The sequence below is a fragment of the Nyctibius grandis genome, chromosome 9, assembly GCF_013368605.1.
Source record: "Nyctibius grandis isolate bNycGra1 chromosome 9, bNycGra1.pri, whole genome shotgun sequence".
Taxonomy (NCBI): Eukaryota; Metazoa; Chordata; class Aves; order Nyctibiiformes; family Nyctibiidae; genus Nyctibius; species Nyctibius grandis.
Genome location: NC_090666.1, coordinates 35,664,002 through 35,691,173, shown reverse-complemented (window position 1 = coordinate 35,691,173; position 27,172 = coordinate 35,664,002). Strand labels below are relative to the sequence as shown.

At 40.1% G+C, this 27,172-nt stretch overlaps 1 protein-coding gene across 1 annotated transcript in view; it reads left to right on the top strand.

Moving 5' to 3' along the window:
* The window catches only part of NCKAP5 (NCK associated protein 5), a 368,063-nt gene extending 340,891 nt beyond the window's left edge, over positions 1-27,172 (top strand). Inside the window, exon 19 of the mRNA XM_068408084.1 lies at positions 26,661-27,172. Within this exon, the coding sequence (XP_068264185.1) occupies positions 26,661-26,942 (282 nt within the window). The 3' untranslated portion in view covers positions 26,943-27,172. The remainder of the gene's footprint in view (positions 1-26,660) is intronic.

Genomic DNA, 27,172 nt, shown 5'->3' with positions numbered 1-27,172 from the left:
TGAAATTGAAGGCTAGCAAGAAAACATGGAGTTTATCTTTTAAGGCTGCTCCTTCACATATGGTTAGATAATATGTATAGCACAACATGTAGTAAATGACTTAAACATCTGAAGTAGTATTCCTGAAAATTCAAATGAAACTGTGCAATGGAAGGCAGCTATCTTCTGGTCTCTTTTGAAATAACTCTGGGTGTTGGCTCTGAAACTCCTGATTTGAGGGTTTTAAACATTATTTTGGTGGAGATCAGTCCTGATCTGACTGGTGGATCTTGAAGCTAAACTGAAATAAATGTTTTTTCCCCATTCTTCAGTGAATCCACTTGCTATTTCTGTCTCTGAAAACATTGAACCTGACATCGCGCAGTCTCAACAACCCTGAAAAGCAACTACTCAACTTGCTCTTTTCCTTCTCTTTTCTCTTGCCTTCTCCTCTCATCCTCACATTTCTTTCTCATTTTTTCTCTCCTTTGCTCTAACAAGCCTATTTGTTTGAAAATAGAGCCACCCAGCCATGATCCACTGTAATAATTTTGCCTCCATGTTCAGTCTCTTTCCCCACTTCTTCTTTTTAAATACAAGCTCTTTTGTTTCTGTGTAGCACTTGGCACATTTTGGGTATATTACAGCATAAACAAAAGTGGTAGCAGAAAATAATGAATGAGATGCTGTTTTGTAGGATACTGGTGTAGTTCATAAGTGAAAAAGAATTTTTATCTCTTCCCAGACCCAAGTTTTCAGCTTCAGAAAATCACTGTTCGTTGTAACTTTAGAGGTGATTAACTCCAACCAAAGTTAGAGTCTTACAGCTTTCAGGAATCTGGGCCAAATGTGCAGAAGGAACGTGTGGAACAAACTGGCAATGCCCCTATTTATTCCAACTCTGCTGGCATGAAAGCCTCACTTAACTGAATATTAAATTGATTCACAAACTTCAAAAGAAAAATCCTGAAATGTATCTGCCTCATTTCCCAATCAACCAAATTTCACTAGTACCCAGAATATAATTCAATTTGAATATATTTGGGTCACATTAGAAAGAACAATTTTAAAGAATCTGGCTTCATAGTTGGGAAGAAAAGGGGGAGAAAAAAAGGTAGCAGAAGAGTATTAAAAAGGATAGGTAAAGGAAAATAATTTGAGCATCCACTTAATTCCTTATCTTGAACATCTAGAAATTCACAGCTTAATTATGCAGATGAGATGAATTATATATGTATGTATGTTTATATATAAAAATATATAAAAATCAGTTCTGCCTTCTGAAGGCCAAGGTCTTTTGCTATTAACAGAGCATTAGATTTGGTTCCACTATAAAAAGTGGCTCAGAATTGCATCTACTTTTAATTCATCCTTCTTGTCCATTTCTTGCATATGACTTCTCTGCAGTGTGCCCAATCAGCATCAAAACTTAAACAAAAACTCATTGAAATAGCCTGAGGATCCTTGTAAAAATCCATCATTAAATTAGAAGGCAACAGGTATAACTCAGCACTAGCATTTGTCATGCATTATGTTGGGGGGCTTTTGAGATTACTTTTTGAGGATCTGAAATAGCTCTCAAAACAGCATTGCCTCTCGGTGAACAGGGAAAGCTCAATAAAGCACTAGAGATTTGCCTATTAGTATTAAACTTTTCAGAATGACAAATGAGAAGCAGTAACCATGAAAAGCAGGTTGCCCTGAACTCCTTGTTTGAACCAGCATGGCAAATTTCTCTGAGCTGTAATTTGTCCAACCCAAGAAGATCCACGGTCTGTTTAAATTAGAACTGTGTGATCTGGAGCATTACCCACAAAAGAAAAAAAAAAAAGGAGACACCAGAAACGGAGGCACTTATGGCAAAAACCTCTTAAAAAAAAAAAAAAAAAAAAAAAAAGCATAATTTTGAAGGGGGGGAGAAATGCAGCTTTCATGCAGAATATTTGGCATTTTGAAAAAGGAAATGCTATGTGCTTTGAATTTCATTCCTGAATGATGTGTGTGAAGCCTTTAAAAAACACCAAGTGTCGAGATGGACAGAATGAGTTTACACTGCTTGTCGAAAGAGCAGTGTGCTGTATCAGTCTCTCAGCCCAATTAAATTGGACTGTACAGCACCAGTACGATAGTGGCTTCAGACTGGGTGCTCTAATGAGACATTCTGGCAGGAAACTCTGCTAATGCAGACTTATTGTTATTTGAATTGTCTCCTTCTCACCGAACATATTCACCAGTGTTACCCCCAAAGTATGTACACAAGTTTTATCAGCAAAAAAGTGTTGCACAGAAGGAGTTTCAGAAGGGAAACAACCAGTGGGCAATTACTGTGGTAAAGGGACACTGAATGGGCAGTTTAAGGAATCAAAAAAAGGCTTTTACACATTGAAAGGAGAAATATTTATTGTTTCAGTTTCTTATCTGCCAAGTCTTAAACAGCATCCTGGTTAAATTCTCTTGGCACTAAGACCAATTTGATGTTACATTTATTTTGACCTGGGAAACATCCTTTTGTACGCTGCAGAATTGTGGACAAGAAAAACAAATCACAGTTTCAAAGAAAGGAATAAAATGCATTGAATCATGAACATAAAACTTTCACTTAAATTAACATCTATGGTGTATTTTTCTCATGTATGATGTTTAAAACTAGAAGCAATAATTTTTATGTGCATCGATGGAATTAATTGTAATTAAACAGTAACTTCTCTGATTTAATAAAACATATGCAGCACCTGATCCAAAGTCCACTGCAGTCAGCCCATGGGAGACACCTATGCAGTGAAACTTCAGTGAGGCCTGCGTTAAACAGCTGTTCCTCTTCCGTGTGGCAGTAACTGGCAGTGCCGTGAGCAGTTTGCTGACGTCATAATCACTACCATATTTTTGCAATGAAAAAATTATTTCACATTTCAATTAATTTACTGCTTAGACTTTAAAAGCTCAGTGATTTATTTTTTTTATAAGAATTCAGAAAACAAGATAAATTTCCCTCACCCAGACCCATTGTTTATTAACTTATGATCAAACAAGAACTGACACAAGACTTTTTATTGTCATCTTTGTTCCTTTGGGGAAGTAACTGAGATGGTCAAAGATTTTAATACTTAGTCATCCTTATGATCCCAAAGCATCATGAAAAATGTGTTTTCTTCTCTGTCCTTAATGAACCATCACATACTTTTTTTCTGTAATACAGCCCTTCTTGCTTTCTTTTGTTCCTATATATTACTCAAATTGAATCCCCGTCAAGGCTTGCTTGTATTTCAAGGCATGGCTTGATGAGCACTTTAAAGAAAAGATCCTTTATGGAAGAGGTTGGTACCCATCACAAATTTCTAAATGCTCTTGTTTTCCCTCAGTTGTGATGGCATACGTGAGAAATCTGGCATTTCTGTCACAATGCAATGTGAACTACATCAGCAATTTAATTAGGGGGCTCATTTAACAAAAGAGGCTTGTATGTGCAATGTGAAGTTATGGTCTTATTCAACATGGCAGAGTTTGTATGTGTTGTACAGATGATTCATGAAGGAGATCAAATGCTCAAATCACTGTATCTTGCAATTCAAGTAGATGTTAGAGCTTGCTGGCAAATACAGGAAAAGGGAAAAGGAGAGAAGTTGCTGCTGTTTTGGCTGCACTTACAAATGGGACTGACGTGGCGGCATTCCCAGATAAATCAAGGGTTTTTACAGCTGAGTAAGCTGATTGGGAGTTAATGCTATATGACTGACTCGTGCTCACCAGCCTTCTAATGCGTCATATTAACAAAAGGGAATATCCACAAAAGGACTATAAAAAAGTATAAGAAATTTTGGTAATGGCACAACACTTGTCATCCCCAAGGATCCCAGAGCATTAAGCTGATGCTATAGAGGATGTTCCAGCATTCCTGAATTACAGCAATAGTTAAAGCAGCCTAGACACCTCTGCAGGCTACACTAAGCAAGCAGAAGGGGAAAACAAAGAAAAGCATGAGCTGCTTCTGCTTGTGTCTCACCTCCTACAGAGATCAGTAAGTGCTGAGCTAGGGTATGAATTGGCAGCACACTGGGCACTTTGCACTGTTCGCCTGTTCAGGCAGCTCCTGGAGGACATGCCAGCAAAGTTTATGTGCCTGATTTGGGTTCTCTGAGTCACTTTCTGAAGGTGCCTTATTCTCTCTGAAAAAGAGCTCTTAGGCTCTTAAATGCAGCCCCTCTTAAAAGAGACTCTCCATATTTAAATGTCTGAAGTAGTTCCAGGGAGGCCATGCACACTCCGCTTTCACAGAGAACTCATTTTTTTCACATTATCAGATACGCTTAGGGAGTGATTCTGCTTATCGCATGTGAAAAAGCCTAAGATAATTATTTGGGTCCAATTAGCAGTTGGGAAGAGCTGCATCCTAAGAGTTTAAAGTGGGAAGGAGGTATTAACCTGTGGAACTACTTGCTCCCTTGCCTTGACCAGAGAAAGGGAGCCTACACAGCTAGCTTGTACAGAGTACCAAACTTTCAACCCAAAGTTAGCAAGATGAACATGGCCCTAAGCTTTCCTCTGTGGGGAGCTAGTAAAAAGCAGCTATTGTAGCTACCATTTGTATTTTAGAGAGTGAAATGGCATCTCAGTGCACCCTCAGGTGAGCACTAAATAATTACCTTGCTTATACTTTCATACTAACAAGAGTTCCTGCAGCTAGGGCAGCACTGGGTGACATTCGGCTAGTTGCTTGGTCTCAGGATCTCAGTTTCACTGTAGGCTGGGGACAGCAACACCTACCTCATGTTACAACCAGAAAGAAAACAGCAAATGCTCCAGATGACCTAGGTCTTAGCTTGTCTTGTACAACGTGTGTGTTACTGCATATATAGAATTTGAAGCAACTCTTACAAGTTATTATAATAGAAAGTAATAGAAGATAGAGGGGGGGTCCCTTGTCAATAAGAGAAAGTATCTAGATAGGCTGGATCAAATCCAGGAATTAGCTGATTATGGGTTTCTGTGTAGTGATTGTGTGAGTCAGTTACCGTGTATCAAGCACAGAAACCTCCTCTTTGCTATTTTCCTTGCCAGGCTTAAAGCAGACGAAGATGATGAGGTGAGGAGGGAATCAGTTATATTTCTTTTCCTAGCCCTGATGCAGCTAAGATGTTCAGAAAGATACTACCATTGTACAATTTGTAGATAGGGAGTAAGTCTGCAGACTCATTCACCTGGCTTTTGTGTTTTAAGGTCAATGCTTTTCTTTCATGTAAGGAGTTAGTATATAAAATCATTGCATATGTTTAGGGAGGTGGTTTATTAATGCAAACATTAGGTGATGCCAGCCTAGATCCACACGTTCTAATTCAGTCAGGATCAGCTATGATTTCATCCTCCCTGATGAAATTTTCTCCACCAGAGAAACTGAAAATAATGTTTACTATATTTATGTATTTGTATTAGAACTTCAAAACTCAGATCGTGTTAGCACAGGGTGTATATAGAAGATCCAGCAGCAGTTTAAAACAGGGCAGTGCTACAAAGGGAAAGTAAACTACCCAGCAGACTGGTGTGCCCATCTAGGACTTGGCACCTCTGTTCTGAAAGCAGAGCGAACTGCCTCACCCAAAGAAAAGGAGCATGTACTGAGCACTGTGCTTGAATTGGCTGGGACCCGAGCCAGGAGTCTCATGGTGGTGACATGCCCGCTCGGGTCGGTGTACAGTCTAGTCATGGCAGCCTTGAAGTGGCCCGGCTGGAGCTAGGCTGCCCCTAAGCTCGCTTGCCTCATGTGTGCTGCCCTGGACCTCTGCCTCTGCAGCTGGTGCTGCCGGGCAAGGTCGCATCTGTCCACCGCCATCATGGGGAGGTCACTGAGAACACTAGCACGAGGCCTTTCTGGGCATGGACTGCACTACTGGAGTAGCCACTCTCTGCACCACAGCCCCCCGCGGTCCTTGAACGCGGTATGCACAGAGGTCTTTCAGCTACACGTGTTTCCATTTGTCAAAATTGTCTCAATGGAATTTACCCACTGACAGGCTTGGAGCTGCGAGATTTCCTTTCTGTTTAATCAAAGGGTTTTGATTCTCAGATGCATCTCAGATGCGATACTTGTTCCGTCAAAGCAAAGGCTGTCTGAGTAATTACCCAAGTTGATGTAGGATCTATTGTCAGGGGAATCTTATAGGAGTATTTGACAACATAAGTGACAAAAACCACAGGAGCATGATCTGATAAGAAAACAGATTTTACCATACCACCCATGGGAGTAGTACAGAATTAAAAATATTTTTCCTCGCCTCAAGTCCGATTCAACTCATGTGGGGAAATGTGAAATTAGAAATAGGCTAGGATGTCTCCAAACATCAACAAAACCCACGTCTCTGCATGTTTTCTTTCCCCTCCATAGGGCAGGTTCACATTCCGAGATCTGCTACCAAGCCTTATATTCCTAATCAGGTCTTATTGTTTCTAGTATCTTGCCATCAAAGTTGCCTCCAAAAAGTCAAGTGAAGAGACAGCAAAACAAGCAATTTGAAGACTGCTAGGCAGTCTCCTGGGACCAAAGTCTCACTTGACATGTATCACTTAAAAGAAATGTTGTGTAGTGTGGAAGAACATTCTTACAGTTAGCCTGAGGAACTAGCTTGGCAACAATAAAAAGCTGCAGTTATACAGAGACTCATTTCTCTCCCTGTGCCTTCTAGGTGAAACAACTGAGGCTTCTTACACTGCTGAGAGTTTTAGTAAAAAATCAGGCAATGGAGAGTGGCTCAGCAAGGAGGATGATAACATTCTCCATAACTTTTTCAAGTTTTAAAAGGCTCTGGGAAGACAAAACAACGTTTGGAAGGCAGAGTCTGCCAGAGAAAATAACTTTCTTAGTGGTATGCAAGGGATATTTTTAGGAAAAACATACCCTAAAAAAACTGGAAGCTGTTATCTGCTGATACAGTTCTGCTTCTAACACTAATGGACTCAGTAGTTTTAGTACTGTGCCACCAAATCCCATTCTGACTAGCCCTCCAGCTGGTGTAGAAGTTCTCTCTATTTTATGTTTGGTTAGTGTATTTATGGGGACGGGTAGGTGGTGACATTTTAACTCAAATATCTTTTAGCACAGAGTTTTAAAAGAGTATTTGGATATTGGTGAGGGACAGAAAGTCTTTGGCATAGTACAGCAGGCTGTGTGGCATTTAAAACACATGGTGTGCAAGGCAAGCAGGAGAAGAGTTTGGATGTGAGTCTGAGAGAAGACGCGGAGGAAGTGAAAAGTTGTAGTTACAGGAGGAAAGTTAAGGACTTGGAGCATCACTGGCATGTAGGTGTAGTTCTGGTGCCTATGGCACAGTGTCACGTAATGCTACATCCCCAAATAACTCACAGCACCGAGTGAAGTGTGCCTATGTGGTTTGTCGAGTGCCAGATGCAGATGTGTGGGCTTGTCTGATTTAAGGCCACACACTGAGCTGTCCTGTGGCCACAGCTGGAGTGTTGTGCTCACTGAATATAACCCCTTTGGCACTGTAAGGAGGGAAGAACTTTGCCCTTTTTGAGTGGAACAACTTGATCACGGGAGCAGAAACCCCCATATCCCACCATCTCAGCAAGTAATTTCAAATTACAGAGAGAACCTTGTCTTTTCAGCACGTAGGAGCTGCATAACCACGTGACACACCAGCCCAGATGTCACAAAAAGTCCTGCAGCTCGTTTGCTGGAGTCCCCAGAGGAACGGTCCAAAACTGCTCATGTACGAATGCCCAGAGCAACACAGAGCTGTACAGAGCTAACGTACAGTGAGCCTGCTTGGGCACACTGTTAGCACAGCTCCTTATGGCCTGGTTACTCCGGGCCATTTCTGAGCAGGGCTGAGCAGCTGAAATAAGCAGGGTGTTGATAAGACCCCACCGCATTTGGTCCCAGACCACCCAGCTTGCTCATCACTACCTTCGCATCACACCGCACGGTGCCTTGCAGATACACCCTGAGCACTATAATGCCTATTTCCCCGTATAACTGGAGATCACATAAGGATTTAATAGGCACTGTGGCTCTTAGGTGTAAGTAGGTACATCCTTTAGTCTAATATGAACCAAAAGTACGTATTCAATAGAAGTATCATTTGCTGGTGATTTCCCTGAGTGGAGAACGTTCTGAGCTGTTTTTCAAAGGTTTGACAGATGGAGCTGCTGTGATTTGCAGCACGGCCCAAAGTGCACTAATGTTTCTGCCATTTGTAACCAGGCACTCTTCAGTCCTCCATCTTTGGAAATAAAGCTTTAGGTTTCATTTCTCTCTGTGTTGAATTGGAATATTATAATAATACTGTATGCCAAAATGGAATTCAGGGCACATTAACAGCAACAAATGATAAATATTAGTAAGCTTGTGAGATAGTGTAATTGTTGTAATGGTAGAAATTATATTAGTAATAAAAGAAAAAGCTGAAAAATAAATTGGATACAATAAACATTGGATCGACTCAATCAAGATAAAAGCAGTAGGGCAGAGAGGTGTTCAGTGAGCTGTTTGTTTTCTGAAGATGGAAAATATTTTGACTCCAAGAGGAGCATCTGATTAGCAGAGTTAAATGAGATGAATAATGCTGTAATATTTTTGCGAATTGTTTTTCCAGCTGAAACTTGCCTTCCCCATCTATAACAGTGATATGTTTTGCATAAAGCACTCCAGCATCGTGCAGGGAAGGCTAGGAAATGACTGATCTTTTGGTATGAGAGTTCTGTTCTGAGCAGAATACATGAGGAGTCAGTTACACAGCTGATGGTAGCAGGAACTGTGGCAGTATACTGAAAATATGTTAGCAAACTATTTCTTTTTTTAAGAGGATGCTTTTTCTTTTCATATGTACACAGACAATAATATCCTAATCAACATACTCTTTGAAAAGAAGGCAAATTTTATGTCAAATATCAGCAAAAATCATATTGAAATAATTTGCAGGTGTTTATAGTTTGTTCCACAAGCTGTTTTCATCTCCCAGAAGGGATTCACCTTTTATTTCAATGGGAAGTTATACCGGATTTTCTGCAATATGACACACAGATTGTCTAAATCCTTAAGAAAAATATTGGTTAAATGTTTTTTGCGAACTCGAACACTCTATAGCAAGTCCCAAAGTGAAATATTTTATTTCTTACTGTGTTTTTAGGCCCTGGTTCATAAATTCCAGGCCTTGTGCAGCATCCATATTATTTTAATGGAAAGTAATATTTGTATTTGGTAGGAGAAACAAACATGGGATTTAGCAGACTTATTAGCAGTAAGTGACATGGGGAACGTTGGGATGTTTGTAAGATATAACTATGTAATTTAAATGTCTAATTATCTTTCACAAAGGCTAAGAAGAGTGATATAAGTTTTCATAGCACATGTCAGAGTCCTCCCAGCCTGAACTGCCCATCAATCCGTCAATGTCTGAGACACATCCCGATAGTTCTGCTCCCATTAACACGCCTTCTCTGGATTACTCCATTCTTTGCCTGATCGTTAACAGAGGTCACTAAAAAGTTTACATACTACAAAAGCTGTAGCCTTAAGAACTTCCTTAACTACTCTAGTGTTATTCTCGGCAAATAAAACCCCAAGTGATTATTTGAAGAATTATCTGAATAATTGCCAGTCAAACATTTAAAAGTGAGTTTTCTGACATGCTGTTACATATGCACATATCCTATGGGTTATTCAGTGCTCTGTAAAGCATACTGTAAAACAAGACCTCAGCTGGATTTGGGTGGATGAAGAGTAAAACAGAAGTGGGTGGGAATGAAGAAATTAAATATGAATATATTATATTGCTGAGCATTATAAAATTAAAATGTTAATCATGCAGTAATAGCTTATGATATTTCTTATATCAGGAGTGTCTAAACTTCACCAAGACACTGTATCTGACAAAAAGTTACCAGATTGGGAAACTTGTTGGTAACGCATGTATTAAGATGCAAAGCACATTTGAAATGTCAGGGCTTTTCAGACAATGCCTGAAACTGAGGAACAGAGGTAGCTAAGCAGCTAGCACACACTTCCTGATCACTGTTGCAAGAATTATTTTGCCCTGCATAGCCTAGCTGGAGAATCTTGTTTGTGGCCCCTAATCAGTAAAAATACAGACCAATTTTTTCAAGCTTTATTTCCTAAATTCATATTTAGACACTTCAGCTGCCCAGTTTTTAAAGGTGCTAGAAATCTGCAGCTTTTGCTGATGTCTCTGGCAGATTCATGTCTTTGGATCCTGTGAAAATCATGGTGTTTATATAGGTGCTTGAAAATTGGTTTAGATATTCTCCCTGATCTGTAGAATCCTACTTCTGTATGTTGGCTCTGTGGGCAATGTGATGGAATCTCACCAGGCATTTTCCCCTGAGTTAAAAGGAAAGCCAAATACTGTGCATTTTTTAATCTGGTCCTACAATGTTACAGTTAAGATCATATAATAATGAACCTTTTTGTTCTTTTAAACCCATTTCTTTATTGCATTTTCTGTACCATTAGAGTATGAGCAACTGGAAAATGCTAAAACTATCATCTATATAATTTTACAGAATGTTTTGTTTGTTACTATTATTGGAACATCATCCTTTCTCTTCATGTTTCTGAGAACCCCTATAACAAGCCAGGGTACCAGAGAGTTCAACATTTATAATACAGCATTTCTATAATTAAAATTAATTGTAAAAACATGGAATCTATATTATGACATCATTAGTAGCACAGTGATGAAAATAGAGGCAGCAGAGCAAGACAAAGAACAGCAGTCACCATCTAAAAGAGCTGCATAACATGGAGAGCTGTAGCCTTTCTGGTTAACTGCTAAAGACTGAATAGTCTTTGGAGGTTCTGTTTGCTCATGGTAGTTTCATCACTTGTAGTGGTGATACTAGAAGCTGAAGTGTCTGGCTATGTAGGAAATTTAGGTATGAAGACATTTATCTTCTTGTCTTGTTCTACAGGGCAAATACTGTTGGGTTTTTTCCTCACGTTACATAAAAACTACTTGATTGTTCAATTAATGTTTTTTATGTGGAAAGGGAGCTAATGTTGATGGCATCCACTAGTGCCACATGCACTGCATTCAGCTCAGCAGTGTCCTTCTGTCCCTGAGAAAGTGTTTGGGAACTCACATGTTCTTCACCACAGCCAAAAACTTTGATAACAAGTAGAGAGTGCTCTGGACTTGGGATTTCAGATAGCTTCTGGCTTTCCTGTGGGAGATAGAGCTTCTTTTGCCCCATATCCTGTTCCTCCAGACAGCTGTAAGGCATGGAGTCTGGATATCAAAGGCTAGAGGGATCCAGATTTATGAGTGCATCATTATATAGATAATTACCACTCCTATTTACTCAGGGGCAGAAACTATTCAGTGTCTATAGGTCCTAGGACAGAGGGCTTGAACAGAAACATCTCCATCGGCTCCATAGGCTCTGGATAGTAAAGAATCTTTGAGCTTTTACGCAGGGCAGTCCAATAGAAATAAAATCATAGACAATTCCAATTGATACATCAGAGTCTGGCTTGCTGCTTCTGGTGGCATTAGCATTTGCTAACCTGTGCTAAGCCAATTCTGTGAGACAGCTGGGAGTTTAACAAACCTATTTCAGATTGTATTTTGGAAGAATCTCAGTCATGGGGGAAACTGGTCATGTTCCGTTCATTGCAGCAGATGGTGTCCCATTTGGTGTTTGTTAGCTTTGTTTGCAGCTCAATATTTTGTTTCTAGGGGAACTCAGTAAGTTAAATAATTTATCTCTCTAATGCATCAAGAGTCTGATCCAAAGTCTACCAAAGTCAGTGAAAAACATTTGATTAACTACCACATACACTGGATAAAATGCCAGGTCCTGTACGCTGAAGAGCATTTCAGATGCTCCTCTAGCGAGGAGAACGATACAGGCCTCTGTCTTTCCATGGAGAACTTTTTGCCTGCAAACAGAAAAAAATAAATATTCAAATAGTGACAAAAAGCTTAGCACTTATGAGTGCAGGACTGTGGAGATCAGGGTGATGTTCTGGCTGACTGTCCAAATTGCTAAACCTCTCTTCCTATTAAATTTCCCATTTTTAAATAAAGAACATAAATAACACCTTGCAGCTGTATTTGGAATTGAATCCAGTACTGTTAGCAGGCTGCTTTGAGGGCTTTGAAGGCCCCATAGCAGTGCTAAGCAAATAATCATTATCACTTAATATTCTCATCAAGCGTTCTTACTCAAGATGGGATCTTGCACCACAAGGGCTAACCACACACACATCGCCCCTCTACTGGGGAATTTTCGGGATGTCAGAAGCAAACTCACACCCTGATCCTGCAAAGAGTCTTGCACGAGCAGAACTATACCACCTTCAGCAGTCCTGCTGTACATACAGGGCTCCTAACAGTGTCTGCGCACCAAGGAAATTTTTATTCCGTTCTTACATTTGAATCCCGAATAATCTAAAATACCAAAGTAATCAACACTTTGAAGTTTTTTATTATGTTCCAATGAATATCAAATGCCTGTTCATTTTCAACACCACTTTTCAAATTATCAGTTCGCTTGTAGGGCCTGGGAACTGCTTTATTCTGTATTTTTATCCAAGTTCCCTGTTTGTATCATCTTGGGTCATTCAAAAAAATGAGTGCATATTAGCTCTACGGTGTGTCTGCATGAATTCCAGTTGTATTTTAGTCCTCCTAGTGGCCTGTTATATTAACAATATTATAATCTTTATTTTAGGCATAGAAACATGTTCTGTATTACCAGTATCTCACAACAGTGTGCAGCGTTAATACTGCAGTAACACTTCTGTATTGCTAAGGTAAATAAATCTTCTAAAGCATTTGTCCAACAGATCCATTCACGTGGCACTTCACGTACACACTTCTTTATTTATACAGAAATTGTAGCAAAATCAATACAAAAAATACTACATTATTCCGTCACTGCAAAGAAGCCCGCAGTGGGAACAGGAGCCTGTCCTGGTTCCTCACACCAAATTCCTTCTTTGATCATTCCCAACAAAGGTTTTCTCACAGGCAAATAGGGTGTCAGGCCCCACGGAACTGGGGTTCCCAGTATATGTTTTCACTGTGCTTCCTTTCTCTGAAAAAGCCTCCAAAGCCATGTCAGACTAACACCTTGCATTCTAGGAGAGGATTTTTATAGCCCAGGTGGACTCAGCACAAATGTTTACCAGCCTTTTAGATCCTGCTTAACCTGGGCCTTGGTGGTATCCAGAGAAGACAAAGGCAGAAAGGCAAAGGTCTGCTCAGCACACTTGTCCTTGGCTGCTTTATGTTTCAAGGCTGTGCCCCTCACAGAGAGTTTGCAGCCACTGATGCCTCCTCAGATCCAAGCGAGAGACATTTTGTATGCCTGGCTGAACCACAGAGTAGGATAGAGGTTCTCATGACCAGAAACAGATGTGTCTGAACGATGAAGCAAACAAATCTAAACCCATAAATTAACTACAGTTCCCCTTGGATCATAGCCAAATGATATGTGTATTAATCAAAATGTCTATCACTGCTTTAATTTTGTGAGGAGGCAAATTGAACACTTCATAAATCTCCACACTGTGGGAGCTTCCATCTGCATCTCCAGCAGTCGTCTTCTTGGTGCCCAGCATTACTCTGCCTAATTCACAGTTTCCTTTAGATCATCCTTTAGAGCTGGGCAAAGGAATACCATCTGCAATCTGCATTTATGACATGAATTGCCTGTTCCCTGCATGTAGCCCTGTCTCTCTCATTTCCCTTTGGATTAATCCACACAGTTACTGAGTCACAACCCAGGAGTGTATATTTGAGTTGTCTGGTAAACACAAGATTAGTTACAATCTATATTTTTTCCATCAAGATATATTTTAGTCCACTGACTAAATTATTAAATCTAATCTCAGCCTGTTTCTGTTCTCAGTGTGGTCACCATCAACACAGGCAAACTGCTTTCTCCTGGTAACCCAAGAGCTCGGTCAGATGCCCCAAACGACCCAGGTTCTCTCAGGTACCAGGCGTACTGCAGTATTTGAACATACACCAGGTACTCCATAAATGAAACAAAAAGGCCTGTTCCTTGACCCCGGTCTCGCATGAGACAAGTGAGAGGGCTGAGCGAGGCAGCACAGCTGTTAGAGTTACACAGTTCTTGTTTCTGGTGGGTACGGGCAGGATGGCTTATGTGTTCTGTATACGCAGAGTAGGCATTGTAAGGGTGTGAAAGGGTGGAACCAATGGTGGTGGTGGTCAAACAAAATGGTGAGGTGAGACTGGGAAAGGAAACAAAGAGGACGTGAGACCTGGCTCTGGTGCTTTTTTGATACCAGGAGAGTGTCTGTGGGATATGGACAGCACAGGGATCACAGCAGTGAAGTAATACGTCAAAGGTCAAGCAGATCTTTGTAACATAACTGATGGGTAACACTGAAATGAGGCCTTGCAAGTAGACACAGCCAAGAACACTGCTTAGCTGGTCCCTGAGGTGCCTTGCTTGCCTCAGATCATTCACCATGCTTCCCAGTTCCACCATTTTTGGCACACTTCTTCATCCTTCCTTGTATAAACATTGGGGAAGTAGTTCTTGCTCTCCTCATGAGTTATGCCATATTCTTTCACATGCCATGGTCTTTGCACCTTTGTTGTCTCTGTTTATTCCCTTGCTCAGCAGATGTTTCTGTGGTTCTTGTTCAGCTTTTAGCAGGAAGTGCCCAGGGTGCAGCTGTAACGCCTTCTTGCACTGGACTTCTGTTCTCTGAGAACAAACATAAACTTGGGTCACAGAATGATTTCCTGAGCCAGCCACACATTGCACCGGGCACGTTCCTGTGGCCACATGCACGAGAAGATTGCTGAGACTCCTTTCCTCTTCAGCACCTTGAGTGGGGAAGCCACACAGGCAGACACCTGCAGCTCCCCATGCTTTCACAGGGAATCCGGGAGCTCCTGCCAGTGGGCCTGAGTTCACAAACGTGCTCAAGCACATCTGAAACCCAGCCATGAATTTCTCAGTTTTTAAATTACATTTTTTACTTTATTATCTTCCAACAGTTTTTTTAATTCTTGATTAATTTTTGGTTGGCTATTCAATACATTGTTTGGTTAACTAATTCATGTAGCTGTTTATAATTATTGCCTTACTATAAAATCATCTTAATAGAAGGTTGGTTGTTTTTTTTTTGTTTTCTTTCCAGTAGAATAACAAGTTATTTTATTATTCAAACAAGGCTTACTTCCTGCTGTTTTCAATAAGATTTTTAATAAATATGTAAATTTAAAAATTAATTTACTGCATAGCTTTGGCAGCATGATTCTTGAACTGACAAAAGTTTGATGGATTGTAAAATTATCCTCCATAAAAATCATCAGTCACAGTAAACAGAATTTATCAACCTCTGGTAATTTTACAGCTTTTTCTTCATCTTATCTTCTGTTAGGAACTCACTTAAAATTGATTATAATATAGTATGTTTCTAGAACTGTAATTCATTCATAGATTAATTAGATTTTAGGTTAATATCCCATCATGGTATAGGACATGAGCCAACACTGTTTTCCAGTTGTTACAGAACCGCAGTAGAGAAACCTTGATTACTGTTCCCATGTGGTTTAACCACCAAGACTAATCACTAATCAAATTCAAACGACATAAAATGGAACATCCTTCATAGCATTTATTTGCTAGCTGACTTATACTACGGGCTCTTTATTGATACAACTTGGTGGATTGAAATGAACTACAAATTGCAAGAGAGGATTTCTCCTTCTACTTTAATTTGGTTCTGCAGCCTGTAGCTGAAAATCTTGCTCATATTTTTGTGCGTGTTGTGCCTATGTCCCTCAAAATATTCTGTCCTACAGCAAAGATAAAATATTTGCATAAATTTAGAAAGTGCATGTAAATTACTGTCATGTAGGATTTGATAGCAGATGAACTTAAACATAGGTTTCCATTCTGCAGTTCATGCTTTGCTTGAATCGGTACTGAAAATGGTGCAGATTGTAATGTCAGCTGAAGAGGTGGCAAGTGCAGTCATGGAGCCAGCATCATTATTTGCACTTATCCTGTCCCAGTTTTCTCTTACGAAGAAACTTCTGTAGTCTTATTGCACAGGGTTAGAAAACAGTATGCACATCGTTCAGGCTGCAACAGGTTTACTGAGAAGGCAACCTGGGCTACAGCCTCTTCCTCTGCTGCCTCCAGGAGCACTTGCCAGTTCAACATGTGGCGTGATTGCCCAGCTGCATCCCCTGACCCTCACTTAGAGAATGGAGTATCCACGTCCTTACAGAGGAGGGCACAGCCGGTGGGTTTCATTAGTGCCTTCCAGAGGCCAGGTGTCACAAAAGGGGAAAGAAAGGGCAATTGTTTTCGGTTAGATTCTTAAGAGGTAAAAAAACTCTGATATGTAGAGAGTTGATTAAAATCTGGAACGGAAGAGAAAGCAACAACTTCAGGCTCCTAAAATAAACTATTTTGTTGGGGTGGGGTTTAAGCATGCTAATTCAGATTTTTTTTAAGAATAGAGAAAATCCTGCTTCTAAATGGGAAAATGATCACCTCTGTATTGCTGCTTGGTGAGAGGTTGGAAGAAGTGTCATTCTGATGTGTGTGCACCATGTACGTGAACATGGAGGCTCCCTCTATGGTGTCTAAATGTGCAGTCACGCAGAGGTGGACTGATGTGTCTGGAAAGATTGTTTGTCTCTTCCCAACTGTCCTCCTCAGAGGCTAAAAATGAGAAAACTGTTTGCTGTGGAGCTCACTCCTTAAATGACCTCCATGAATCATCTTTAAAACTTGCAAGAAGGGACATTCCCTTTCTTTCCTCTGCAGGTCTTCCAGCAGAGATTCATCCCTGAACTCCCCTGCAGACAGCACGGCCCTCTTAGTGCACACAACAAGCCAATTTTCATAGCTTGGAGAATTATTTCTACCTGATTTCTTCATACTGCCGATTTGCTCTTGGTGCTGCCACATAACGTTGCTCCTTCTCTATCTGCTGCTTCTGTCTTTTTGCCCTTAGGTCAGCTGATGTACCGTGGACAGTCACAGGCTAACCTGAAGTGAATCTAGTCCAATACTCAAAAGAGAGGATTACCAGTGTGCAAAATCATTACCCACTGCCAATTACCATTTGCAGTACAGTCTTGAAGTGTAATTCCGTTTTCCATCAGTGTGGTGGGTGACTGACGTACAGACATTACAGGCCAGGAACTCAGACATCACTAGAGAGTGAGAGGATAAGTGTCTTTGTAATTACCAAAATAAATAGTCTTGTTCAAAAAAGCCAAAGATGGAAGATGAAGACAGGTAAGAACACAGCTAATACTTAGGAACAGTAGCCTGAGAATAGTTCAGCCATACAGAAAAATGACCCCGATTACTGAAAATGTCTGTGAGATTATGTGTTGTACAAGTACGATCCTGCATTTGCTGAGTTTGAGAGGTATTTTTCACTACAGTCTAATGTGGGATAGAATCTGTCTCTTTAAGAACTGTATTTTGTATTAGATTTAAAAAAATCTGTCTTGAACTATGCTTTTTTCCCCTTCTTGATTCAATTCTAAGTATCCCAATTTAAAAAAAAAAATTCTCCAAGCCTCTAATCTAGGATAAAATTGTAGCCCTTTTTTTATAAAGCCCCTTCTTTATTGAAACAATCAGCCATACTTTCATCAAGGTAAGGACAACTACTTGCATTCAGTACACAGGACACAACTGTTTACCTAAATGCTGTGTGGTGAAATACAGTCCAATGAAGACTGAAACAGTGAAGTTACTTAGGACTGCATAGTTCTAGAACCAATCGGTAGGTTATCACTGGCAACATAACCCTCAACATAATTCTATCAAGGAATAGTATTGAACTTCAAATGGTTAAGTCATGTTCAGTAACTTTGCCAGCAATCTTACCTTTCGGTATGAATTTTTTTCACTGTGATTTTTTTCCCATCAGTAGAAAATCAGAACAATTTTGTTGTTTTAACTCCCTCTATGAGTAATGCTAAAAGGATCTCTGAAAAGTAAAGTGTATCCTATGCATGTCTTGTTCATTTTCAGTCTGTCAGGTTCTGAAACCTGAATATCAGCTTCCTCTCTCACCGTGGATATTTCTTCCTTAATGCCTTGTGAGGAGCCTCTGATTGCAGTAAGCATTGCTTTTAGCGGGTAGATTCCCTCTGTGAGAAGCAAAATTGGTGATTCCACCAACATGAACAGAGTGAGCTGCTGCTTTGCCTTCTGGAGAAAGTACTGCTGTTTAATTGCTTTTCTTTTTAATAACTCCCCTCAACACACTTGACTGAGCACCTGCATTGTGACCATTTTCCAAGGTCTTGCCACTTAGAATTATAGTTTCTTATTCTGTTTTAAATAAACTTTGTCCACGCACAGTCGATGCATCTAGTGGCTGTTCTGTGGCATTATGAGGAAACCACCGTATTTGTGGCATTCAGTTCATAACTGAGCAGAAGGTAAAAAGCTAGATTTACCTGACCTGGAAACTGGGACCTGAAAATTCTGGTTTATTAAATTATGCAAAAGTTCAAAGAGGGTTGGTATATACCTAATCAGGTCAAACAGTCTTGTCATATCCACGGAATAGTCATACACTTTGTAAATTATGAGGATGATATTCTTGGCGTTAGAATGCTGAATGTACCTAGTCATCTCATCATTTTATGAAAGTTTGAAAGCATAAGGCTCAATTCACTAAACTATCTTTTATCTCCTAAAGCACGCAAGAATTCAAGCTATAGCCAATGTAAGTCTCAACTCCTCAGTCACCTATTCATTAAGTGATAGCTGTTTTGTCCAGATCTGCAGTTATGAATCATACACAGTTCATGCTAATCAGCTCTGTTTCTTCTAAGGTAATTTACTTACAATTCAGGATCATCATAAATGCTGTCCCTGTGATAATAAAATACATTTGTAGGTTGTTACACTCTTAAATACAGTAGGCAAGCTTTGGTTCTCTTGTCATTGTTATATTACCCATAATGCTATAAGTGGATGATATGTACCTCTGTATATAAGGCTTTCCTATGAACTGCTGAACAGACTAATGAACTTAAAAATACTTCAGATCAATGCATTTTTTCCCAAGAAGAGAAACTAGAACTTACTGTTTATCTTGAAAATCTGGTGGTGTGTCTTTGAGAATCGCATTGTCTGTTACAGCAAAATTGTGGGATTTCTGCTCAAGTAGAAAAAAGTGATTCATTATTTCAAAAATTATTTTACTGTCAATCCAGAGAACAGATGAAAGCTTCTGACAATATACAAGGGAGAGCAAGGCTTATCTTATTATTTAAGGTTATGCTTTAAAGAGAAGGAAGTTCAAACATGCCATTTTTAGCTCAGCTGTAATACAGCAGAGGTCATGCAGTTACAGCTTTCACCTTTGTAGTTTCCTGGATGTAACTGTACAACTATTTTTACCGCAGAGTGTTACCTGTCCACCTGATATTAAATGAGATCAGGAGACTGTTCACTTTCCACAGAGAGTCTGCCATTGCATTCTGTCCTGGATAGCTGATAGAAACCTACCACCTGGCAGCTCAAAAACAACCCTTTTCGCACCTTTCTACTGCAAACTGGTTGTGTACCACTGAATTCAGTGGGAAGTTACTTCTGATTACACCAGTATATCTCTGATCAGAATACTGCTCTGTATCTCAATACATCTCTTTTACCAGAAGCTGTGAACATATTAAAAATGTCCTACTAAACAGGTTATATGTGAGCAACCTATGTAATGCTGCAACCGCGTGTCCCACTTAGACCCATTGTGTCATAAATACAAAGCAATTATAGGACTAGAGGATATCTAAATTGCTAAAACTCTGAATTTAAAATAAGAAACAGTGGCATTGTGGGATCAAGTTTACCTTGAACATGTGCAGACAAAGTAAATAACAATTTTTAAAAAAGGTAAAAATCTAGAAGATTGTTTTCCTTTACAATAAATTTTTAAATACTAACTAAAAAAATAAAAAGTGAATATGAGATACTTTGTATCTCATATTAGAGATCAGATCTGAGATGAAAGACCTTGAGTTATAGAATTAAGTATTGATTTTGTTGATCTATATTTAATTCTCATAGCAATTTAGTTGTTTTTACCCAACAGTGTTTTGCAGTTATACTTCACTTGAAGCAATGCCCTTCTTGCTTTTGTGTTAATCTAAAACCTAAATTGCCCAGTGCATGAGAGACATAAATAAAGTTCATTTTATTCTTGTGTGTAACTGATTCTGAGCCCTTTAAAGTGCTGGTTAACTAAACTTAGACAGCTGGAAAATACATTTATTCTGCAGAATGGTTCATTGCTAATTCTGGGCTCCGGCGTGCCTTGTAGCACAGCCTGACCTCCAGGCAATCACAGCTTCTGCGTGTTACCATATAGAAGAAATGGACTTGCTGGTGCATTCCTTTCTGCATGCCAGCTGTGGGGTCCTCTGTGCCCATGAACCAGCCCTTCCTTCCCTGCTCCTTCCTATTAGACCTATTAGTCTTTCTGCCATTCAGAACAGCTACAGTTGTGGCTGGTCCTCGATCACACACCACTGAAAATGTGTTCTACCCACATGTAACCTCTCATTTTTGAAGTTTAAAAAAAATCTAATTTGATGTATTAATGTAGAAATAACACCTATTTATAATGTATCAGTGTAACTGCAGGCTAGTTTTGTTTTCCTAATTTGCTGTGCTTGAAGTGACATGCCAGATTTTATTATATCACTAATGGGTTTTAGTTATTCCCTTTAGGATGTTGCCAACAAGGAAACATTATTCTGATTCGTGACTCATGAGTTTATTTCAAAGTGATGTGACTCATGATGAATGTCTGTATTATGTCAGATAGAGTTTCTCCTCCTCTGACAACTAGTCACTGCTCTCAGGTGGTATGAAGCAGCCCATACTGACTAGTTAAGAAACGCCAGTGGTGGGAAGCTCTCCGCTTACATGGAGTAGAACAACAAATGCTCCCCATACCCTAAGGCTATAACAGTATGGATTTTCTATACAAAAATATAGTTTGTTTAAGTAAAACAAGCTATACATTGATCCGCTTTAGGATGATGGGCCAATGCTTTTACAGAGGCACTGTGAAAATCACAGTCCTTTTCTGCACTGAGCCTTTTTTTTCTTTTTGCTTAGACCAAAATGTGCGACTACGTGTTTTTATCTTTTCCCTGGGGTTAATACTCAGGAAAACTTATAGTGACGACAGCGAATGAAGCAGACACCTTATTTTTTCATGGAACAGATGCAGAATGGTCAGCAGCAAGTCAACATCTTCAGGCTGAAATGGCTTTAAGTATGGCTTCTGAGAAGAATCCTGTCTGAGAGCAAGCACATACCGTTGGTCCCATCTTAGCTCTTCTAGCAACACCAAACAAAATCACCAAGTCCTTTTTTTTTCTGGGGTGATAAAACCACGTTCATTATGCAGAAAGTCACTACTGATATAGGAAAGATTTGATTGGAACCCATGGCCTAGAGGTTAGGTGCTGTCTACACTGTTACCAAATCTCACCCAGTTCTCATGGATACAAAACGCATCTGATCTACTGCCAAATGTTCCCATCTGCAGGAAGAGCTGCTGGTTCACATTAGTGTGACTCTCAAATGCATTAATGAACTAATTACTTTAAAATACACAATACTAACATCTTTGGGCTAACCCTTGTTCTTTGTTACATCTGTGACTCTGCTGAAGTCGGTAACAAATCTACGTGAACAAAACTAAAGACACTACTTAACCACAGACACAATTTATCAAACAAATTCTAATAATAGTTGCTTTGGTTTTGCCTTTTGATTTATCTAGCAGCTGTTGTGACTGCCACAAAAAATAAGAAACATAATTAAGGATGAATCTAAATAAATACTCTTTGGTAATTTTTTCCAAATTGTATCTATAGCAACTAGAGAAAAAATTCTTAAAGAACTTGGGGTAACATTTGTTCTGACACACCAAGTTTAAAGAAATTATCAGTGACTTTTCAACTCTAGGAATGCACATAATTTTACTGTGGGAGAAAATGATTTGTTGCTTATGCAGATTCTTACATTAATATCTCTGCTTAAAGTTTTCTTTTTTTTTTGCTCTTGGAGCTCAGGATGTGAGTTTTCTTCCATGTGTCAAGAACTAAAATATGATATTTTAAATTTCTAACTACAAATGTATTTTTATTCCATATATGATTTAACAGAAAATTTAACAGATTTTAGTGCAGCTGTACTAAAAAATCCTGAGATAAGATCATAGTGTACATATTGTACATCTGATATCTGAGTACAGTTCTAGAATATTAATTCCCGACCAGAAGTCCCATCCAGCTGACCCCACATTCTTACCTGATTATCAAATTACAGAATCACAGAATCACAGAATGTTAGGGATTGGAAGGGACCTCAAAAGATCATCTAGTCCAATCCCCCTGCCGGAGCAGGATTACCTAGACCATGTCACACAGGAACGCGTCCAGGCGGGTTTTGAATGTCTCCAGAGAAGGAGACTCCACAACCTCTCTGGGCAGCCTGTTCCAGTGTTCGGTCACCCTCACCGTAAAGAAGTTTTTCCTCGTATTTATGTGGAACCTCCTGTGTTCCAGCTTGCACCCATTGCCCCTTGTCCTGTCAAGGGATGTCACTGAGAAGAGCCTGGCTCTATCCTCATGACACTTGCCCTTTACATATTTATAAACATGAATGAGGTCACCCCTCAGTCTCCTCTTCTCTAAGCTAAAGAGACCCAGCTCCCTCAGCCTCTCCTCATAAGGGAGATGTTCCACCCCCTTAATCATCTTCGTGGCTCTGCGCTGGACTCTCTCTAGCAGTTCCCTGTCCTTCTTGAACTGAGGGGCCCAGAACTGGACACAATATTCCAGATGCGGCCTCACCAGGGCAGAGTAGAGGGGGAGGAGAACCTCTCTTGACCTGCTGACCACACCCCTTCTAATACACCCCAGGATGCCATTGGCCTTCTTGGCCACAAGGGCACACTGCTGGCTCATGGTCATCCTGTTGTCCACTAGGACCCCCAGGTCCCTTTCCCCTGCGCTGCTCTCCAACAGGTCTGTCCCCAACTTGTACTCATACATGGGGTTGTTCTTGCCCAGATGCAGGACTCTACACTTGCCCTTGTTATATTTCATTAAATTTCTCCCCGCCCAACTCTCCAGCCTGTCCAGGTCTCTCTGAATGGCTGCGCAGCCTTCCGTTGTGTCAGCCACTCCTCCCAGTTTGGTGTCATCAGCGAACTTGCTGACAGTGCACTCTATTCCCTCATCCAAGTCATTAATGAATATATTGAATAGTGCTGGGCCCAGTACCGACCCTTGAGGGACTCCGCTAGACACAGACCTCCAACTGGACTCTGTCCCATTGACCACCACTCTCTGGCTTCTTTCCTTCAGCCAGTTCACAATCCACCTCGCTACCCGATCATCCAGACCACACTTCCCCAGTTTAGCTGCAAGGATGCTGTGGGAGACCGTGTCAAACGCTCTACTAAAATCAAGATAGACCACATCCACAGCTTTACCATCATCTATCCACCGGGTTATGTCCTCATAAAAGGCTCTCAAGTTGGTTAAGCATGACTTCCCCTTGGTGAAGCCATGTTGAGTGCCCCTAATGATCCCCCTATCCTTGATGTGCCTAGAGACAGCACCAAGAACAAGTTGTTCCATTACCTTTCGGGGGATGGAGGTGAGGCTGACCGGTCTATAGTTACCCAGGTCCTCCTTCTTGCCCTTTTTGAAGACTGGAGTGACATTCGCTTTCCTCCAGTCCTCAGGCACCTCTCCCGTTGCCCACAACTTAGCAAAGATGATGGAGAGTGGCCTCGCAATGACTTCCACCAGCTCCCTCAGCACCCGCGGGTGCATCCCACCAGGGCCCATGGATTTATGGACATCCCGATTGCTTAATTGGTCCCTGACCCAGCCCTCATCAACCAAGGCAGATTCCTCCTCTATCCTGACTTCTTCTGGGGCCTCAGGGGTCCGGGGCTCCTCAGGAGCCATAGGTGGTCCTAGCTCCTAGAATAATACTGTGCCTGAAACAGTGTATTGTAGCCAAACAGATTACACCTACATCAAATGAAAAAATGCCAAGTATTACTTTCCACGTGACATAAGCATTACCTTTGCCTACTTGCGTACTATTGCAGTAATGTGTTAAAGAAAGGAAAAGTTGGGTTTTTTTTTACAAAAGGATGTAACTGGGCATTAAGACATCTATAAAGGATAACTGTATGTCCAAAAAATATCCATAACTTATTTCAGAATTCTGTCTCTATTTTAGTAATAACTTTTGCTACAACAACTTTTAGAATTAGTTTTTCCTTTAATTCTTGATGTATCATAGATGTACTGTTCACTACTCTGTGTATCTTTTGCCAGTGGGTTTCACTGATGGGCTTCACTTCAATTCACTCCAATTTCCTTTGATTCAATGATTTTACTTAAAATTTGTAGAGAATACTTTTGTTCCCTGCAGTTTCTCAAATATATTTTACAAACTGTTAGCCTTGTATGAAATGACAAACTAGGGTGTGATTAAAGTAGGATTGTGGTCTAGATTGTGCTTGTAGGCTATAATAAATTATTGATACTACATATGTGCAGAATATACCACTGAATTCATTCCAGTCTGTCCTGTGGTTTAAATCTATCCTTCAGCCAGCCAAAGATCCTGCTCTTATTTTGATACCTCGTCAGGACTGCTCTGTGCAGCAAACACTCTAGGTGTGTCTGCTCCTCCTACCCAGGAGCTGAAGTTGGCCCCATGTGAATCGATAAAGGTCTTTATCATAGACCTTACTAACACCAGTATTGACTTCTTGCAGCCCCAAGTCTGTGCTAAGCAGCCACATTCAATTTATCTGAAGAAAAGCTATGAAGTGGGAAAAATATACACGAAGAGAAATCATTTAGTCTGTCATATAATAAAGTATTTCAGGTTTAGTACTCTGAAGAGCAAAAAGTGCTAGTATGTGTGTTATTGATGATGCGTCTGAGAATTTTCTCATCTGGCCTACAGAGAAGTGAAACAACTGTTTCAGTAATATTGTAGAATATTTTAAATGAGGGCAAAGGGAAGAACTTTTTAAGCTGAAATTGGGGAAAATTTCTGTTGAAGGGTCCTAAATTTGTGTTTGTTCCCATTACTAAGGGTTATATTCCTCTGTTTCAGAAAACATTGTAATTACAGATATTGAAGACCTTAGTTTTAACTGTCATCTAAAATCAGAATCTAACATCACATCCCTTAAAACCTTTTAGACCAAAGATTAATTAATGAACCAAACAGAAAATCTTCATTTACTAAGACTTTAATATCTCCTGTTGCTTTGCATATGTTTGTTTGAAACCTCTGATAAAAATACTAACCTAACCCAGGCATTGTTAGCTTGTGGATGTGACAAGATCACAACATAAACAGTCATTGGACTGGCATTTCGGTTTTTATCTAACTAGCCATAAAAACAAGAATCAAACTATGTAACAATTTGTCTTCCTCTGGCCCAAGATTTCCAAGGCTTTCTTGAAACTTGAATTTTTCAAAAAATTCTAATGACCCTTTACAACTGCATATGTAATGACCCACATCATCCACACATCTGGTCATGCTACATTTTCAGCGTGCTTAAAATACCATTTCATTTTCTATCTAAACCCAAATATTGTGTTGGATTGACAGTAACTTACTGAGTCAGCCTTCGCCATCTGATGGCAATACCAAAAACGAGGGATGGTGTGCACTCTGACAGCGTATCTCAACATCTTACCTCTCTGAGGGGCTGTTGAATGGGGAATGTAAAATGTTGAATGTTATCTCATATTCCTGTGATAACATTATCTGTAAGAGGAGTTAGTTACACAGAATTTGAAACACCTTGTGTATGAACGGCAGGGCATTTTTATTGAACTGCTCCCTACGCAGTTCCCTTAATATTCCTTGGTCAGATCTCTGATTGAAAATACCAGTAGGTAACAAAGGGATAAAATTACTCCTGTGTAATCCTACTGTGCGTTTTTAATATAATGTGCCAAGCCATCGTCCGGTGTTCCCGCAGAACTGCAGCACTTCTCTGAGTAGGCCTGGCCAGTATCTGATCGATCCTGGTCCGCGGGGATTGGCCCAGTTCAGTATAATTTCCTGTCTTGTTCCTTTATCATCTATTAGAGAGGGTTTGGCTCCATGGAAATCGATAGGCTTACACATGCAAAACGTGAGGTTCTTCTCTAGCAAGTTTCATTTGTGTCTGTAATTTATGGAAATTGCTCTTTTCTCCTCTGGACATGTCTATGCACCTTTTTTTTAGCAAACTCCAAACTCTAGTTAAACAAATACCCGTTTAAACATACCCCCCAAAGTATTCTTAAAGGAGAAGATATAAATTACTGCGAAGATGCTGGAGATGCTTAACACATGCATAGACAGGATCTGGTACTTAAGACGTTAATAGCACTTAACTGTTTTGTAAATGGAGTCCTATTTGTCTCAGCAGAATCATTAAAGTTATGATTTATCCTAAAATGGACATTAATGTTCTATGTAATTATAACAGAGATTTAAGCATCTATCTATTTCTGTTAACCCTGTGAACTTTGGAAAGACAGAAATTAATGGTGTACAGTAGGATTACTTTATTTTTGTAAGAAATATGTTTCTAATATTTCCCTCACTTATTACAGAAATTGAAGCAAACTGAAGAAACAAGTGAGGATTCCCAGAATAGATTATCTAAAATTTCCCTGGAGTCTCTCAATAAATTTAACAGCAATAACGTACTTTTATTAGAAAAAGAGAAGAACTGTCTGAACAAGGCTGAAGGACAAAAGGAAGAAAGTGGAAAGAAAGAAGCAGCTTCCTTAACTAGCTCGGGTAGGCACGACATGGACAATTTAGAATCCTTGAGCGATTCTCTATACGACAGCTTCTCCTCTTGCGCCAGCCAAGGCTCGAACGATGTATAGAGACGCTTTCTGGTGGGCTGTGACTGCAGAACGTAACGGAGCCGAGGGCGAGCGGGAGGAAGAGACGGTTGTTGCAAATTCTCCCTCCAAACAGCTGTGCTCACAGCGGGGTGTTTGGACTTGCCACCACGCAGCAATAAGAAAGGCGAGACGGCAGCCACCGTGAGGCTCCGCACTGAACGCAACAGTTACACAGAACAGAGTCTTAATTTTGCACTTTTGTGAATATT